Raw genomic sequence first — 15,893 nt, forward strand, 5'->3', positions numbered from 1 at the left:
CAATCGCACAATTTGAAGGAGAAGGAAACCTATAAAAATGCTTTGGCGCTTTACCATAAGAATATAAAAAAAGCTCGGAAAGCTTACATCGCTTTCCAACTTAGTCAGGCAGGTAATTCTACCAAAGAATTATATAAAATCCTTAAATCTTTCACTAATCTGACCGCCTGTACTAATAATATTCCTCCTTTCCAAACATTATGTGATGATATCGCCAACTATTTTGAAGAAAAAATAAACAAAATATATGACAAATTTTCCACAGTCACTGACACCTCAGAAGCTACATTTTTACACATGCCATCTCCAATGGAGAATGCTCCTCGATTCGAAAGTTTTTCTACCCTTCAAGTGCACGAAGTAGAAGGTATACTGAAAGGAGCTAAATCTGGTTCTTCCCATGATATTATGCCATCTTAGCTCTTCGCTATGCTAGCTACACATCTTGCCCCCTCCATCTGTGCGATATTAAACCTATCTTTGAATGAAGGCCAACTTCCACGTGAATGGAAGGCTGCACAGGTGCTTCCGGTCTGCAAGAAGGCAAATCTTCCTTATCTAATTATCGACTTACCTCCCTTCTCCCGCTTATGAGTAAACTTTTAGAAGGATATATTAATGTAAAGCTTATGGAACACATTGAGTCGCAAGGCTCCGTGGACCCATCACAATCCAGTTTTAGACCAATGCACAGCACTGAATCAACTCTCATAGCAGATACCAACTACATCAGACACTCCCTTGACAAAAAATAAGCGGCTGTACTGGTGTTGGATCTGACTGCAGCGTTTGATACGGTGCCTGATCACAAATTTCTCCAAAGACTGAGGGAGGTAGAGATCAGTGGGCTTACTCTAAAATAGTTCTCTAGGTATTTAAATCAGCGAATACAAACGATTAACCTGGGTCCCTTCCGCTCTTGTACCATTGAGCTCATGAAGGGTGTACCACAGGGCTCCTGTCTTAGGCCTACTTTGTACAATGTTTATGTGGCTCCTCTTGCAAGGATCATTGGAGATTATGGGTTTACCCCTTTTTCATATGCTGATGATACCCAACTTCTTTTATCATTTGACTATAGCCCTGACTCTACCAAATCCCTCTTTGCGGAAGGAATTCAAACTATTTCTGGTTAGATAACTACAATTTTCTTCAGTTAAATGCTAACAAAACAGAGATTATGCTTTTTGGTAATGCACAAACATTGTGGTCTTCGTAATGGTGGCCCCCAGAGTTAGGCAAAGCACCGGTCCCCAAGTCCATGGCTAAAAACGTGGGTGTCCGTTTGGACCATCTTTTCACTATGAAAGATCAGGCAGTAGCTACTTTCACTTGTACTTGCTTTCATATATTGAGTCTCTTGCGTAGTGCGTTTCATCTCCTCCCTTTATCTGTATGAAAAACTTTAATCCAGGCTCTGGTGATTAGTCGTTTAGATTACTGCAGTGTGCTTCTAAAAGCTGCAAATGAATCTTTACTGAATACATTTTAGGTGATTCAAAATACTGCGGCCCGTCTGGTTTTCAATATGCCATCCAGAACAGACTCTCTTCCTCTTTTGCGATGACTTCACTGGCTATCTATATGTCAGAGAATTATTTTAAGATCTGTTGCATTGTACAAAAAGCTCTAAATGGCAAGGGTCCTAGCTATCTCACTGAAAAACTCATCCACTATCAGCCGAGCAAATCTTTATGCTCAGGGGAAAAATCTCTTCTGGTTACCCCCTGTTTCAAGAAGTCCCGTGCAGGAGGTAAAGCTTTCTCCTTCCTTACTCCACGATATTGGAATCTCCTGCCTCTGCACCTTCGAAAGTGTTCTGACCTTCTCCGTTTCAGGAAACTTCATAAAACAGAACTTTTCTGCAGTTGAATCTTCTGGTCTTGTGTCCCTGCTCCTATAGCGCAGAGATAACCCTTAGGGGGTGAGTCTGGCTCTAATGTTCAATACGCTAAATCTTCCTCTTTCTCATTCTATTGTTAATATGGGAGAGGCAGAACTGACCATTATCACTGGTCTGCACCGACCAGTTTTGTTGACGATGCATACAATTTTCTCCTTGGTGCTAGAAGGGCACATCATGATCTTCATATAAACATAAATTCTTCTTTGAAAAAGTCACTCTTGCATCATTAACAAAAACAATGGGTGCGATCTTTAGCAAAAGTGGCAGGAGAACATGGCGGCGGTCGGCTGATCCGCTGCAGCGCTCCGTAATCAGGCTCCCGAGGCTCTTGCTTAGACGTTTGTGAATATGCGTCTAATAATGTTTCCCCGTAACCCCGGAGCAACAGAATCTCATTAAGATAACGTTGACGAAAAAAGCCGCGTGTTGGCAGGAAAACGGATTGTTTGTATCCTAAATACGTTCGTACCTGGTCTCCGCCTCTGCTCGCCTCTGCTCGCTGTATGCGGGCTGCTTTCCCTCTCTATGACCGGAGGAAGCAAATTTAGAGGTGGGGGTAGCGGCGGTGCAGCGGGCGCAGCCAGGGTTACTCGCCCTATTCAACTTGTATTACCGGCTTTCCTAAAGTTAGGATTGTGGTCCATAGCTGCCCTGGAGCTGCGTCGGGGGAGGAAGGCGCGCTGTCTGCTTCCTGCTGCATGTAATATTTCCTCCCAGGCTCAGAAGCTCGAATATATTTCGCGAGGTGCGGTGGAGGGGGAAGGAGGTGTGGAGTGCCCTGAGGGCACGGAGATCGTGGAAAGCGGTGAGGGGGCTGGAGAGGGGCTCCTGGAGGAACCAACTAAGGATTGTTCACAGCCTGTACTGCTGCTTCAACAGCAGCTTCAACAGCAGTCATCTAAAAGTAGACCCTCACGTAGGAGAGGTAAAGAGTCCATAAAGGTACAGTGGAAGAAGTCTGCTCCTGCCTCACAGGTAGATTTGGCTGACTTGGTGCACGGTGGACACTCACCCCCTGAAGGTAAGAAAGCCTCCTCCTATCTGTCTGTGGAAGTAAAATCAAAGGGTACAAGATCATACGGGGTCAGAGGTAAGGCCAAATATAAAAGGGATTCTAACGTGCCACCTGATTCGAACTCAAAGATAACCCCGTCTCTGCGCTCGTTCTTTAAAGTTGTACCACAGGTGCTTCGTTTGTCGGAGGCTCAGGGCATGTCTTCTCAGTTGACAGGAATGGACACTGGCATTAACGGTATGCCCATTTCGAGTGCTCTGGATGTTATGGGTGTTTCAGCTCCAGCTCCAGCAGATGCTGTTCCTGCCTCTTGTGTCCCTTCTGGGGGAGACTCTGGTTTAAAGCTCGCATCTGTGGGCGTTTTGTCTGAGGAGGATTTGGCTCAGCCAGATTTAGAGACCATGGATTCGGTCAAGGCTCTCAAGCCCCAACTTCCGGGGGGAGTAGTCAATGTAACGCAAGAGAAGAGGGGGGGCAGGCGATTCTGCTGACCATGATTTGGTATTCCCAGTGGTTCCAGATACGGGGGGGCGTAATCTCTGCGGCTTCTATACTGGCAATGTTCTCAACCCTGTCCCGTGATATTAAAAAAGGGTTTGAAGAGTCCTTTGCTAATCAGGCGGACATTCGGAACCATTGTGAGTCCTTAGATAAGAAGATCGACGGGTTAACATCTAGGACGGGGGAGCTAGAAGAGACGGTTGCTGTGATGTCTATCCATTTGGACAAAGCCAAGGAAGACATTGTTAATCTACGAAAGGAGGATCAGGCCCTACTTGATAGGATGGAATTGTTGGAAAATAACGCCAGGAGAGCCAATATACGTATACTTAATGTGCCTGAAGGTTCCGAGGGTTCGGACGTTAAAAATGTTGTGGTGCAATTGCTAAAAGAGTCGTTATCTCTTGATAAATCTCTAGAGGATCTGACCACCGATATACAGAGGGTCCATAGAGATCCATTTAGGAGAAATCAACAAAGATCTAAACCTCGTAAAATCTTGGTTAACTTCCATACCTATGCACTCAAAGAGCAGATCCTTAACCTAGCCCTGAAACAAAAATCCCTCCTTGGAAAGGGATTTACTTTCCTCATTGGATCTGACCTTTCTAGGGTTACGTTAGAGAAGCAGTGGGAGTTTGGTAGGCGGCTTGAGGCATTTAGAAAATTGGGGGCAACGGCTCAGTTGGTGTTCCCTGCTGCCCTGAAGGTGATGTTCAATAATAAGATGTTTAACATCAGGTCAGTGCAAGCCGCTGACGAGCTTCTTCTGGAGTTGGGCAATAAGGCAGCTGGCTGATATGTACTTTTGTAACAATTCCAGATAAAAAAAAAAAAAATGGGCTTCGGAGTGTTAAAATATATTAGCAGATTTTTTCTTTTTTTAGGCATTAGTAGAAGTAGAGGTAGTTTGGCTATCACACAACTATTATGGGGGGGGAGGGAGGATGGGGGAGACTTGGGAGGAAAAGAAAAAGAGAATAAACATATATATACATATCATGTAGAAAAAAAAAAATTCTTTTTAGTTTGTTTCCCCCTTTCCTTGTTCTATCCTTGTTGTGTCCATTAACTCCCATTCTCAAATACCAGCATCCACAGATTCTGTTAGAATATGTGCGTAACTAGCTCATCCTTTGAGGGGAAATTGGTTTAGCGTCAGAGAGGGTCACGGGAGCTTGAGATGGGGGTGCTATCTACTGGATTTGTTCCGGTTAGATACACCAAGGGTTCTCCATGGGTGGGAGGGGGGTGTGGGGGGGTACAGGGGTCACGGGGTTAAATGTATCAGAAAATTCCTCATGTGCCAATCTTGTGCATTATTGCATTCTGCTGAGGGTAGGACAGTTTCAGATATGCAATTATCAGACATTAGGCTAGGTCATACGGGTGATGTCCCAAGTCTCTGGGTTGGGTTGCGGTTGAGAGGTATTGAAGTCAGATGGCTAATTTAAAGATAATATCTTGGAATGTAAATGGCCTGCGTACTAAACCTAGGGCCAGGAAAGTACTTCAATATCTTCGGGATTCTGAAGCACAGGTCATTATCCTGCAAGAGACACATCTGGTCCAAGATGAAATGGATACCTTAGTTAAGGAGAATAGGTGGATTGATTTTTCAATTTCTACCTCTCAGACTCTGACTTGTAGAGGGGTTTCACTTATCTTCAAAAAACAACTTAAGGCCAAAGTCTTAGATTTTAAGGTTGATCCAGCGGGTAGATGGGTTATTGCTTCCCTGTCTATTTTGGGCAGCCAGTTTACTATTGTGGGATATTATGGTCCTAATCAGGACGATCCGTCATCTTTGGAGGTCATTTTTTCCCACCTTTTGTCCTTCCCAGAGCCTGTTATTTTTGCAGGTGACTTTAACATCATTTTAGACCCCACTCTTGATAAATCGCATAATAGTCGATCTCGAATTCCATCAAAATCTAGATCTTTTTTGCTTAGTGAAATGAAGCAATATGGCTATGTGGATATTTGGAGGTTGAGGGTAGGTGTACAGCTGGGTTTTTCTTATAGGAATCAAAAATACCACCACCAATCTAGAATAGACTTTGTTCTGGTCAGCCATACATTAGTAGATTCTGTTAAAGATGTTAAATACCTCCCGTTACATCTATCAGACCACTCGGCAGTAATCATGGAGCTTACTTCAATGCTAAATTTGTCGGCTAGAAGTTGGTCCTTTGATCGCTCCTTACTTTCTCACCCGGAGGATATTCTTTTTATTAAGGCTGAGGTGAGTCACTTCTTAACTATAAATGTAGGATCGGCAAGCATCGGAGTGGTGTGGGACTCCCTTAAAGCGTTTGTGAGAGGCCTTATTACAAATAAAATGGCCTACAGGAGGAGGCAATACAAAGAGGCAGTGACATCAGTGGAATCAGACATCGCTAAGACTCAGTTAGACCTAGACGCTGATTCCATTACATCAGAGGATCGCTCTCTTCTGTCTGAAAGATTAATCTCTTTAAAAGGCCACCTCGCTTCGGTCTTAAATCAGCGGGTACAAGAAAGATGGGAGGCCAGTAAGCTTGCACATTTTCAGTATGGAGAGGGAGCGGGGAAGCTATTGGCATGGAAATCCAAAACAGACCAAGTTCGTAATAACATTGAGGCGATTAGTGTCAATGGCTCCCCACTCTCCCGAGATGAAGATATTAGATCAGCCTTTAGAGATTTTTTTCAAAATATCTACTGTGAGGATAAGAACATCAGTCCGGCTAGAATTAAAGATTGGCTTAGTAAGATCACACTTCCAGCACTCTCCGATGAGCAAAGTGAGAGGTTGGATAGTGTAATCTCGGAGGAGGAAGTCACCAAGGCTATACATAATGCTAAAAAGGGGAAGGCGTCGGGTACAGATGGCCTACCGGCTGAAATTTATAAAGTCCTGGAGCAGGAACTGGTCTCCTTCTTGGTACTACTGTTTAATGATATTTTGCTTGATGGAGGTCTGCCCCCGACATCATGGGACAGCGCGTCTATCACGGTAATCTTAAAACCGGGGAAACCGGCTACTGCATGTGGTTCCTATAGGCCAATCTCCATATTAAGTGTTGACTACAAAATTTTTGCCTCAATTCTGGCCAATAGACTAGCTCTTGTTGCCCCCAAAATCTTGCACCCGGATCAGAAAGGGTTTGTCAGGGGGCGACAGTTATATGAACTAACTTTCGACTTAATAGGGGCTATCGATTTGGCAGTTCTGGAGTCCCTCCCCCTGGCGGTTCTTACCTTGGACACCTTCGACAGAGTCAATTGGTTGTATCTGTCGGAGGCCTTGGCTAAGTTCAATGTGGGGGCAGGGTTTTGCCGGACAATCAGTCTATTGTATCAGAACCCAAGTGCCTGTGTACTGATTAATGGCATCTTGTCTGACCCCTTTAACATCTCGAGGGGTACGCGACAGGGCTGCCCACTCTCCCCACTTCTTTTTGATCTTTACGTTGAACCATTCGTTCAAAATTTAAGAGACAATGTCGACATCAAGGCGTTCGCGTATAGTGGTTGGGAGAGGAAAGTGGCCCTGTACGCTGATGATATCCTTATTTTCACTTCTGATGCTCGTACGGCTCTCCCGGAAATAATTAAGGTAGCCTCGGAATTTGGGATAGTGTCCGGGTATGAGATCAACGCTTCAAAAACTGAGATGATGACCTGGGGTATGGATAAGAGCTTTTGTATCTCGGGTATTCAGCCAGGAAATAAATTGAGATACCTGGGCCTTGATATCGTGGAAAATATAGATCAGATTGTGAATATCAATTTTTCCAAAGTAGCTAAGGACTGTCGTAAATTGCTTCAGTCTTGGTCCCATCTTCCTTTGTCGTTACTAGGAAGAGCTAACTTAGTTAAGATGGCTGTCTTGCCAAAGATTTCCTTTCTTTTCAACACTATCCCTCTGTACTTCGATCCAAACCTTATTAAAACTTTTCAGGCCGAGATTAACACTTTTATCTGGAATAAACACCTTCCAAGAATCTCGTGGAAAAAGTTAAGAAGGCGCAGGGAAAAGGGGGGGCTGGCAGCCCCGGACATCCAGGTCTATGCCTGGGCGTTCCAGTTGTCTCAAGCTAGGGTGTTGCTAAAAAAAAACATTGGAGTATGGGGTGGGAACTCTATACACCACTCTGCTTAGGGGAGAGGGGGTTAGCCAGTCTGGGTTTCTGTTGAAATTCGGAGATCCCAAGTTCTTTAAAAAAATTAAATTGAAAATTCTATTGGGAATGGCAAGGACTTGGGCCCAGGTTTCAAAATCCATTAATATAGGGTACTATAGTAGTAGAACCCCCTTATGGGATCTCCCCGATTATCCACCCTGGTTGGGAGACTCACTTGCAGCACCTATTAGAGAGGCGGGTTTGGAGGTCTGGGGTGACCTATTTGTGGAGGGGGAACTGCTCTCCTGGGAGTGTTTGAGTAGAAAGATTGGCCCGGGCCTTGCTAGGCTAAAATATCTGCAGATGTCTAGCTGGTCTCGTTCCTATTCTGCACAGCCCGCTCGAAAAAATAAATTCCCAGTAGGTGGTTACAGTACCCTTATAACTCTGTTAATTGATAGACCCCCTGCTAAGAAGGAGATCTCGTCCTGGTACAATTTGATTTTGGATGAGATGGACGGTGTATTTAAGCTTCCACATGAACTCTGGGGGGAGGACATAAGTAATATTGATTTGCCTGAGGTATGGAGAATATCTTGTAGACTGCTGTGGGATGTGGTGAAACCGGCGTGGTTGCGTAGGAACCACATCTTTACTATCCACAGAGCATATTATTCCCCCCTTCGACTTTCTAAATTTACTCAGGGGAATATAGTTGTGTGTGCTAGATGTGGTCTCCTAGCAGCCTCTGACATCCACATGTTTTATGAATGCCCCCTTCTGTCTCAATTTTGGGAAGCCATCTGTAAGATCCTGTCGTCTTCAATAGACTCCAAAATAACTGTTCATCCCCAGTTGGGGATTTTCGGAATCTTAGAGGGGATCTCTAGCCCGGCGAAGAAGCTAGTATTCTACGCTATACTAATGGCTAGAAGGGAGATATGCAGAAAGTGGAAGGATCCTCTACCTCCCTCTATCAACGATTGGTACGCCTCTGCCCTGCATGTTTCTAAGCTTGATTTGGCAAGAGCCGGGAACCCAGACAAAAGATCATTTTGGCACCTTCTCAAATGGGATCAGTGAGACTCTGGGGTTTTTTTTTTCCAGGTCCAATGATTAAGCCATCTATCCCACCGCTTGGCATAAGCGGTGCTCTGATCCCTTTTCGGCATTGGGTATCACCCTGCCTGAATTTCTGAGGTTATGGTATGGCGTTCGCTGGTTTGTCAAGCTGTATTGCTGTGGGACGAGGCCAGGCTCCACGACTATCCCTCCCAGTTGGTATGAACTGTGTCAGCATATTGCTTGTAAGCCGATCGATTGCATATATAGAACCTTGGTGGCATATATGAGGACAAAAAAAAAAAAAACAATGGGTGCAAAAGGAATTATTGTAGACCAACAGAAGGGTGATCCAGATCTGATGAGCTACCATTGTGACAGAACCATGTCCCCATGTTGGATGTAAGATGCTCAGGAGTGCACCCATTAGAACCCTGAGTGTATCGTCTCAACAACTGAAGGAGAAGTGAGATCTCAGTTATCCAGGCACTAGAGCATGCATCACTGTATAGGCCCTTTGGTATTCTGATGAATTGTTTGTTGAAATCACAGGATGACTGCGGCTCATTCTAAAGTGTGTGAAATTCCAATACTTTTCTTTTATAAGTGAACTTTTTGTCAAGCATTTGCTTCACAAAATCTCAGCAAAAGTGCCCCTCCTTCACAAGACATTTTTGGAGGCCAATACTTGTGCCGCAATATTTTTGCAAGACTTTTCATCCATAGTTGCAGTTTTACAAAGTTTGCAACCTACATAAAGTTGTTAACTTTATAAATCTTTGTTTGTGAAATTTACACTTCTGCCCCCTCTTGCTAATACGCAGCTTCATTTGATCAGACCTTTCTTCACTTGCTAGAGCTTCTTTACCCAGCAGACAGGGTGTTCTCAAAGTCCCGTCACACTGATACAAAACCGAAGCCTACATCTGCATGTACGTCAGACTCATTAAGTTGAATGCTCACTGCTTAAATAGGTGGTGATGTGCAGGCCACAAGTTCTAATCCCAGCATGGTTGACTCATCCCTCAAACCTGGGCCAGTAAACCGAGAACTAATACATTTGCTTACTGTAACATGTCATTTATGGTGCTCAGAAATAGGAGAGGTGCAGTGTGAAGCACTATTATTGATATTATTATTGATAGTGGAACATTAGTCTTTAGTTGCACACATTTTCCACTGATAGCAAAAAAATAAAAACCTTTGTTCTAGTTGTCCAAAACACATTTGATAAGGTTCAACGTGCCATTGATTGTGACTTTGCATTTGAATGATCATCCCATTCCCTATATTTCGATTTCCAGCGTGCTTGTTCCCTACTTCAGCTATGCAACACCTTTTCTACACCGTGCCAATCAGTCTCAAATGTAGAGTTCTGTTCAGGCTCAGGGTGTTTTTACATTGACCCATGTTTCTTGCCATATTTTGTGTTGACACATTTATGTGATTGGTCGTGAATGATCTGTCCACCATTTCATTTATTCTCCTGTTTATAACAGTTAGAAACCTGATGGTAAAATGTTGATCTGTGTCCTGATACTGGTATTCATCTGTGTTTCAGCAGCATACCCAGCAGCCTATGCACCAATCAGTCAAGCCTTCCCCCAGCAACCTGCCATAATCCCTCAGCAACAGAGAGAAGGTAAGGGACAGGGAAGGAGGGAAGATGAAGTGCAACACTGGAGGAAGAGGGGATGTAGGGATTGTAAAAGTAGCACTGAAGATAGTATGATACAAAATCAAATATATGACTTGAAAAGCTGCTTTGCATATGCTATATGCGTGATGTCATTAGACACTTTTTCTCCTGTCCTAATAATTTTTAGTGTAAGACAGTTGTTCTTTAAGGGGAGATGCACCCATTTCAATCATCATCGAAAATCATTTGTCTAGGAAGGAGGAGTGTAAGATATTGCTCTTGTGTTACTAATCAACTACAAAGTTGTCCTTGAAAACCACCATAAGATACACACTCAATTCATCTTCTTGTCGGTTAGATCTATGTGACCTCCATTAAACATAGTATGTTAGCAATTAACTTGTGTTCAATTCACATCTTGCTTCTATCATATTCACAACTGAGTTGCCCATTTTTGTCATTAACATTTTTTGCATCTAAGTCAAACCTGCATCAAGTTGAATAGGACACATATTGACATGTCTTGTGTGTTGATTCACATCTGCCCTCCATCGCTTTGTGTTTGAGGCCCATGCCGCCCTAGTCATTTGTGAGAGATATCCCTTGCCTTGTTCATAACAATCTTGCTTCCATCATCTTGCATGTGATGGGTATCTTGTCTCAATTATATATTGTCTGAAACACACTGTTTCCATCACGTTTTGTCTGACACATCTTGTTCCATCAACCTATGTGCAAGATTCGATTTGCTTCAGCCATGTATGTGTAAGAACCATCTTCTTCCTCACCTTGTCTGCAGAGTGTAATGCTCAATCTACTTGTTTGTGGGACATAGCTTGCCCAATCTGTCCCATGTATGAAACACATTTTCCCCCTCAATTTACATAGTTGACTAACGTTGATAGACTGTCGTGTGCAATTAACCAATCTTGCCTTATCACAGTGTTGATAAGACATTATTGTTTTATTGTGCAGTTTTTCTTTTAGCACTTATTGACTGTTTGATTGTTGACTATTACTCCACTAGCACCTTGTGTAGTTTACTACCCGTGACACATTATTTTATGTCATTGACCAATCTTGCCCCATCACCTTGCACAGTGAACTGATCCCTCACTACGATTGTGTGTAGTTCGCTAATCTCCCCCATTATCTTATGTAGTTTATTTATCTTCCACTAGCACCTTGTATAGTTGATCAACATTTTTTGTAGTCGATCAACCTTGTCCAATGAGCTTGACTTGTGGACTAACCTTTCCCTATGTCCCTGTGTGACTGACTAATCATCCACTGTTACCTATTGTAATTGAAAATCCTTAACCCATTATTTTGTGTAGTTATGGAATCTTGCCCCATCACCTTTCATAGTTGACTAATTACTTTGCGTAGTTAATCTGCCGATCAACTGATGTATACAATACATCTTGTTACCTCTACCCGTTGTGCAAAGGGTGCCCGAACCCCTTGTGTTTGAGATACATGTTGCTCTCTTCTATTTCTATGTAAAACACACCTTTCTGCATCATCTTGTGGGCCTGAGATATTCGATTCCCCTTCATCTTGCATGCAAAACATGCTGCTTCATACATTTATTTGGGAGACATATCTCACCCCATTACCTTGCATAGTTGCCTAATCTTGCCCCATCACCTGCAGATACAACTCATCCTGTTTTTGTAACTACAGTCATTTCTGAACTTCAGTGGCTGTGTCTGAAACAGACATTGCCAAAGCTGTCACGTTTCCCAAATCCATGAGTGTTAGAAATGTGGTTTCTGGTTGTCTACGGTATGCACCTAAGCCAGCAGAACCCACCACTCTAGTCAGGGCAAGGAGATTCAAACACCCAAGATAACACCTGCTCATCCCCTTGGTAGCTTGGGTCAAGCAGTCAGGCTTATCCCAGAGGCAATGTGTAAATTGTTTGTGCAACATACTCACACCAGTAACACAATAAATACACCACAAAAGAGATGCCACACAACATTATATAAAAATATAAACTATATTACACATAAATCATAGACCAAAACATCTTAAATCACTAATCACTTTGCCAACTAGACAATTGTCATAAACATCATAATGTGTGCAATCGAAGAATGTCTCTTATACTGCAAAACATCATGAAAGAAAACAATGCTGTGCATATTAGACACCCCCCTGAAATAGTACTCATTATCCTGTATAGTGCATAAAAACGACATACATCAATCTCAGAGCCTACACTGCAGCAGATGGTAAAATCACCAGAATCAGTACAAATCCCCAGTATCACAAGTCCCCTTATGAGTGCACGTAAGTCATCACAGATTGCCATAAATTGCCATAAGCGCATAGATCGCCAAATACTCTCCTAGCATCTAGGGGGCAGTGCAACTGTACTCTGCTACATGGTATATGGTAACTTTGTTACGAGACTCGTGGGCACCCTCACACCTGCCTGCCAATTATGGGATATGTGGTAATTCGTAAGCTGCTTTCTAAATGCGACCAGTACACTCAATCTCCATATTGGTGCCCAAAATGTTGCTGTTCCCACTAGGGAAATTATGATTTTGGGCAAGGAGCCCTCTGGCTCTGCGGCTCCAGATGGAGAAACAGGCGTGACAGCCTGGGTCCTTCAGGACCAGCGACAGCAATTGTGGTGCTTGCGGGCCCGAAAGGTGTGAGTGAGCACAACGGAGGGGCATCCTCCCGCAGCTGACGCCAAAGGGAGACTTTGCCGTATTCCGCCTCGAGGCACAGCACCTTGGGTGATCAGGGCAGCCCTCGTGTCCCCGGGACCCTCTCTGCTGTCATCACGGCACAGTGCCGGGCCGCACAGGAGCGCCAAAGAACAAACTGATCCGTTTCCTATGACAAATCACTATTCAGCACCCCCCATGGGCTGCCTTCTGTTACAGGCACAAGGCAGGCCACCAAGCTCTGGGAGATCATAGGGGGAACACAAGCAGGAATGTAGGCAGTGGGCCAGCACACAGAGTCCTTGTAGGCAAAGAGGCAGTCCTTCTTGCAGCCCAGCAGGCCACAGGTAAGCATACAAAACAAGGGAGTCTAATGGCGGTTTTTACTAGCAGCATAACATTTCCTTCTGGCAAGGTGCAGTCTGTAGAGCCAGCAGCATCTGATTATGAGTCCTACGCAGTGTCTGAAATCACAGGATCAGAGCCCCTGTAATTATACTTAAAAGGCCCGATTCACAAAGGCAATCTGAAACAAAAGTCTAACTTTACGACTTTTGGTATTCACAGAGGTCATTTACGAGTCGCATCTTTATGCCCGCCGTTGGGCCAGAATCTCTGGCTTGGGCCGTACTCTCTGCACCCGGGCCATACTACCCGGCTTAAGCTGTACTCTCTGGCTCAGGCCGGATGAAGTGTAATCAATGGGCCAGAATGCAATTTTTACAAAAAGCAACATTAGGAATGTGAATAATGGTAGGGAAAAGGGAGGGGCTGGACACTACATCATATCCCAGAAACGTTTGCTCCTTTGCATCATGGTACATGCAGTTCACAAGTTGCACTACCCTCAGTGTTGACTGTAGTGTCAATACTAAAGTCAACACTCAGGGAGCTCCACTCAGTTTTGACTGTAGCGTTGGCACTTCAATATATACAATATATGCAAACATATAAGGGAATTCCAGTGCTAACCTATGAGAGGAGCAGCAGTCACTGTAGTGAAAAACGAAATAGGGTGTTTTTCGCTACCAGGAAATGCCTCACAGTAAAGGCACGTATCCTACCTTTTACCTACACAGCACTCTGCCCATATGGCTACCTATGGCCTACCTCGGGGCGGCCTTTATGTAGTAAAAGGGGAGTTTCAGGCTTGGCAAGTAACTTTAAATGGCAGGTCATTGTGGCAGTAAACTGTACACGCAGACCCTGCAGTGGCAGACCTGAGAAAGGTTTGAAAGGCTACTTCTGGGGGTGGAGCAAGCAGTGCTCCAGGCCCACTAGTAGCATTTGGTTTACAGGCCCTGGCTATATAGAATACGACTGTACAAGAGACTTGCAGGTTAATTAAATATGCCAAACAGGTGTAAGCCAACTATACCATGTTTACAGGAGAGAGCCCATGCACTTTAGCACTGAATAGCATTGGTAAGGTGCCCAGAATACTAAAGCCATCAAAAAGAGCGTCAAAGAAATACAGGAGGAAGGCAAAGCGTTTGGGGATAATGCTGCAAAAAGGGCCAGCTCCAACAATGAAAAGAATAAGAAGCTCTTTCACTCTGGATTTGTTTCTGTGCGTTATGGAACCTGTGGTGCTGCTTTTCTCACTATACAAGTACAAATATGTAGAGAAATAACATCCCTGGATGAGCTAAACATGCATGGGTCTTTGAAAAATGAGAGCACTGCTGTGCTCTTCAAAGAACCTAAGATTAAGACTGTAATTTTCCTTTGATTAACGTTTAGCATTAGATAATTCTCTTGTGTGAGTAAGTAATGGCATAATATAGGCAGACATTGTGGTTGTGGTGTAAGGGGCATTTAGTAGCCAGTGGTCCGATTCCCTGCCACAGTTATCCAGTGGGAGGAACCCAAACGTGCTTTCACTCAAGCCGACCATTAAGCAGACCAGTACTTCCTCATTCACAAGCCAAGCATTGCCTTCCCTAGCTACTTTGCATTGTAGATGTGGATCAGTCTTGTTTGGAGTATATTAGAATCAATATTAGGTGGAACCAATGTAATTACCAACATAGTATTCCAGAAGCAGCATGAATAATGATACTACCATACCGGATGACTCATGGAGTTATGCTTTTTTTTTATAATCAACTTTATTGGTTTCTAAAACAGGGAAAAAAACAGCAGACATCAAATACAGCATTTCGCAGCAATTATAAGGCATTGTCATGGTAGCCATACAGAGAAGGCCCCCGCAGTACACAACTATAAAGAGGAAAACAAAACAGAGACTCGCACATACCTCACAATCCCGTGAATGAGGTATTATTATTCTAGTGGCCCCAATCATTTGCCCCAGACTTTGTGATACTTTGCCGGGCACCCTCTCACCTCATACATAGGTCTGTCCTGTGCTGCGCACCAATCTACCCCTCTATGGGGTAGGCAGGATTCAGCCAGTTGGCCGCAATGTCTCTCTTGGCCACCATCATGGCTGTGTTTAAAAACAATTTGTCGGCTCTAGACCAGTGCAGCCCATCAGTGATTCCCAGGAGCATAGTTAAATGCAGGACCTCCCAGCCAAGAACTTCTGTGAGCTCCTTCTCTATGGAGTCCCAGTATCATGTGATGACGGAGCAGCTCCATACCATGTGAAAGAAATCTGCTTGGTCCTGATTGCAGCGTGAGCATGATGCATTGGGTCTTAGCCCTGTGTTGTGGAGGCGTTTTGGTGTTAGGTACGCGGTGTGTAAGTAGTATAGCTGGACCAAACAGAGTCTAGCGGAAGTGGTGGCTGTTTTGGGTGCCATCAGTGAGTCTCTCCAGTCTTATTCCTCCAGAGGCCCGACCTATCCCTCCCATTGATCCCTAAGTCGGTCCAACGTGTTGGGGGTGTTATTTGTTAAGGATCGGTAGATACAGGAAATCCCTCCCTTCCCCAAATTACCTGTCATGGTCTGCGCCTCGGGTGGACTATATTCCGGCAGTGAGGTGCCATTTGGTTTTTGGTTGTGGA

The 15,893-nt window shown here is 44.1% G+C and overlaps 1 protein-coding gene across 15 annotated transcripts in view; it reads left to right on the top strand.

Annotated features, from left to right (window-relative positions):
• The window catches only part of CELF6 (CUGBP Elav-like family member 6), a 531,043-nt gene that overhangs the window by 474,297 nt on the left and 40,853 nt on the right, over positions 1-15,893 (top strand). For 12 of the 15 annotated variants that reach the window (XM_085643931.1, XM_085643936.1, XM_085643939.1 and 9 more), the window contains one exon: positions 10,155-10,235. In XM_085643931.1, the coding sequence (XP_085500057.1) occupies positions 10,155-10,235 (81 nt within the window). The remainder of the gene's footprint in view (positions 1-10,154; positions 10,236-15,893) is intronic. The other 3 variants (XM_085643932.1, XM_085643945.1, XM_085643941.1) reach the window with 1 other exon arrangement.

This window comes from Triturus cristatus, chromosome 3_1, assembly GCF_964204655.1.
Source record: "Triturus cristatus chromosome 3_1, aTriCri1.1, whole genome shotgun sequence".
Classification (NCBI taxonomy): domain Eukaryota; kingdom Metazoa; phylum Chordata; class Amphibia; order Caudata; family Salamandridae; genus Triturus; species Triturus cristatus.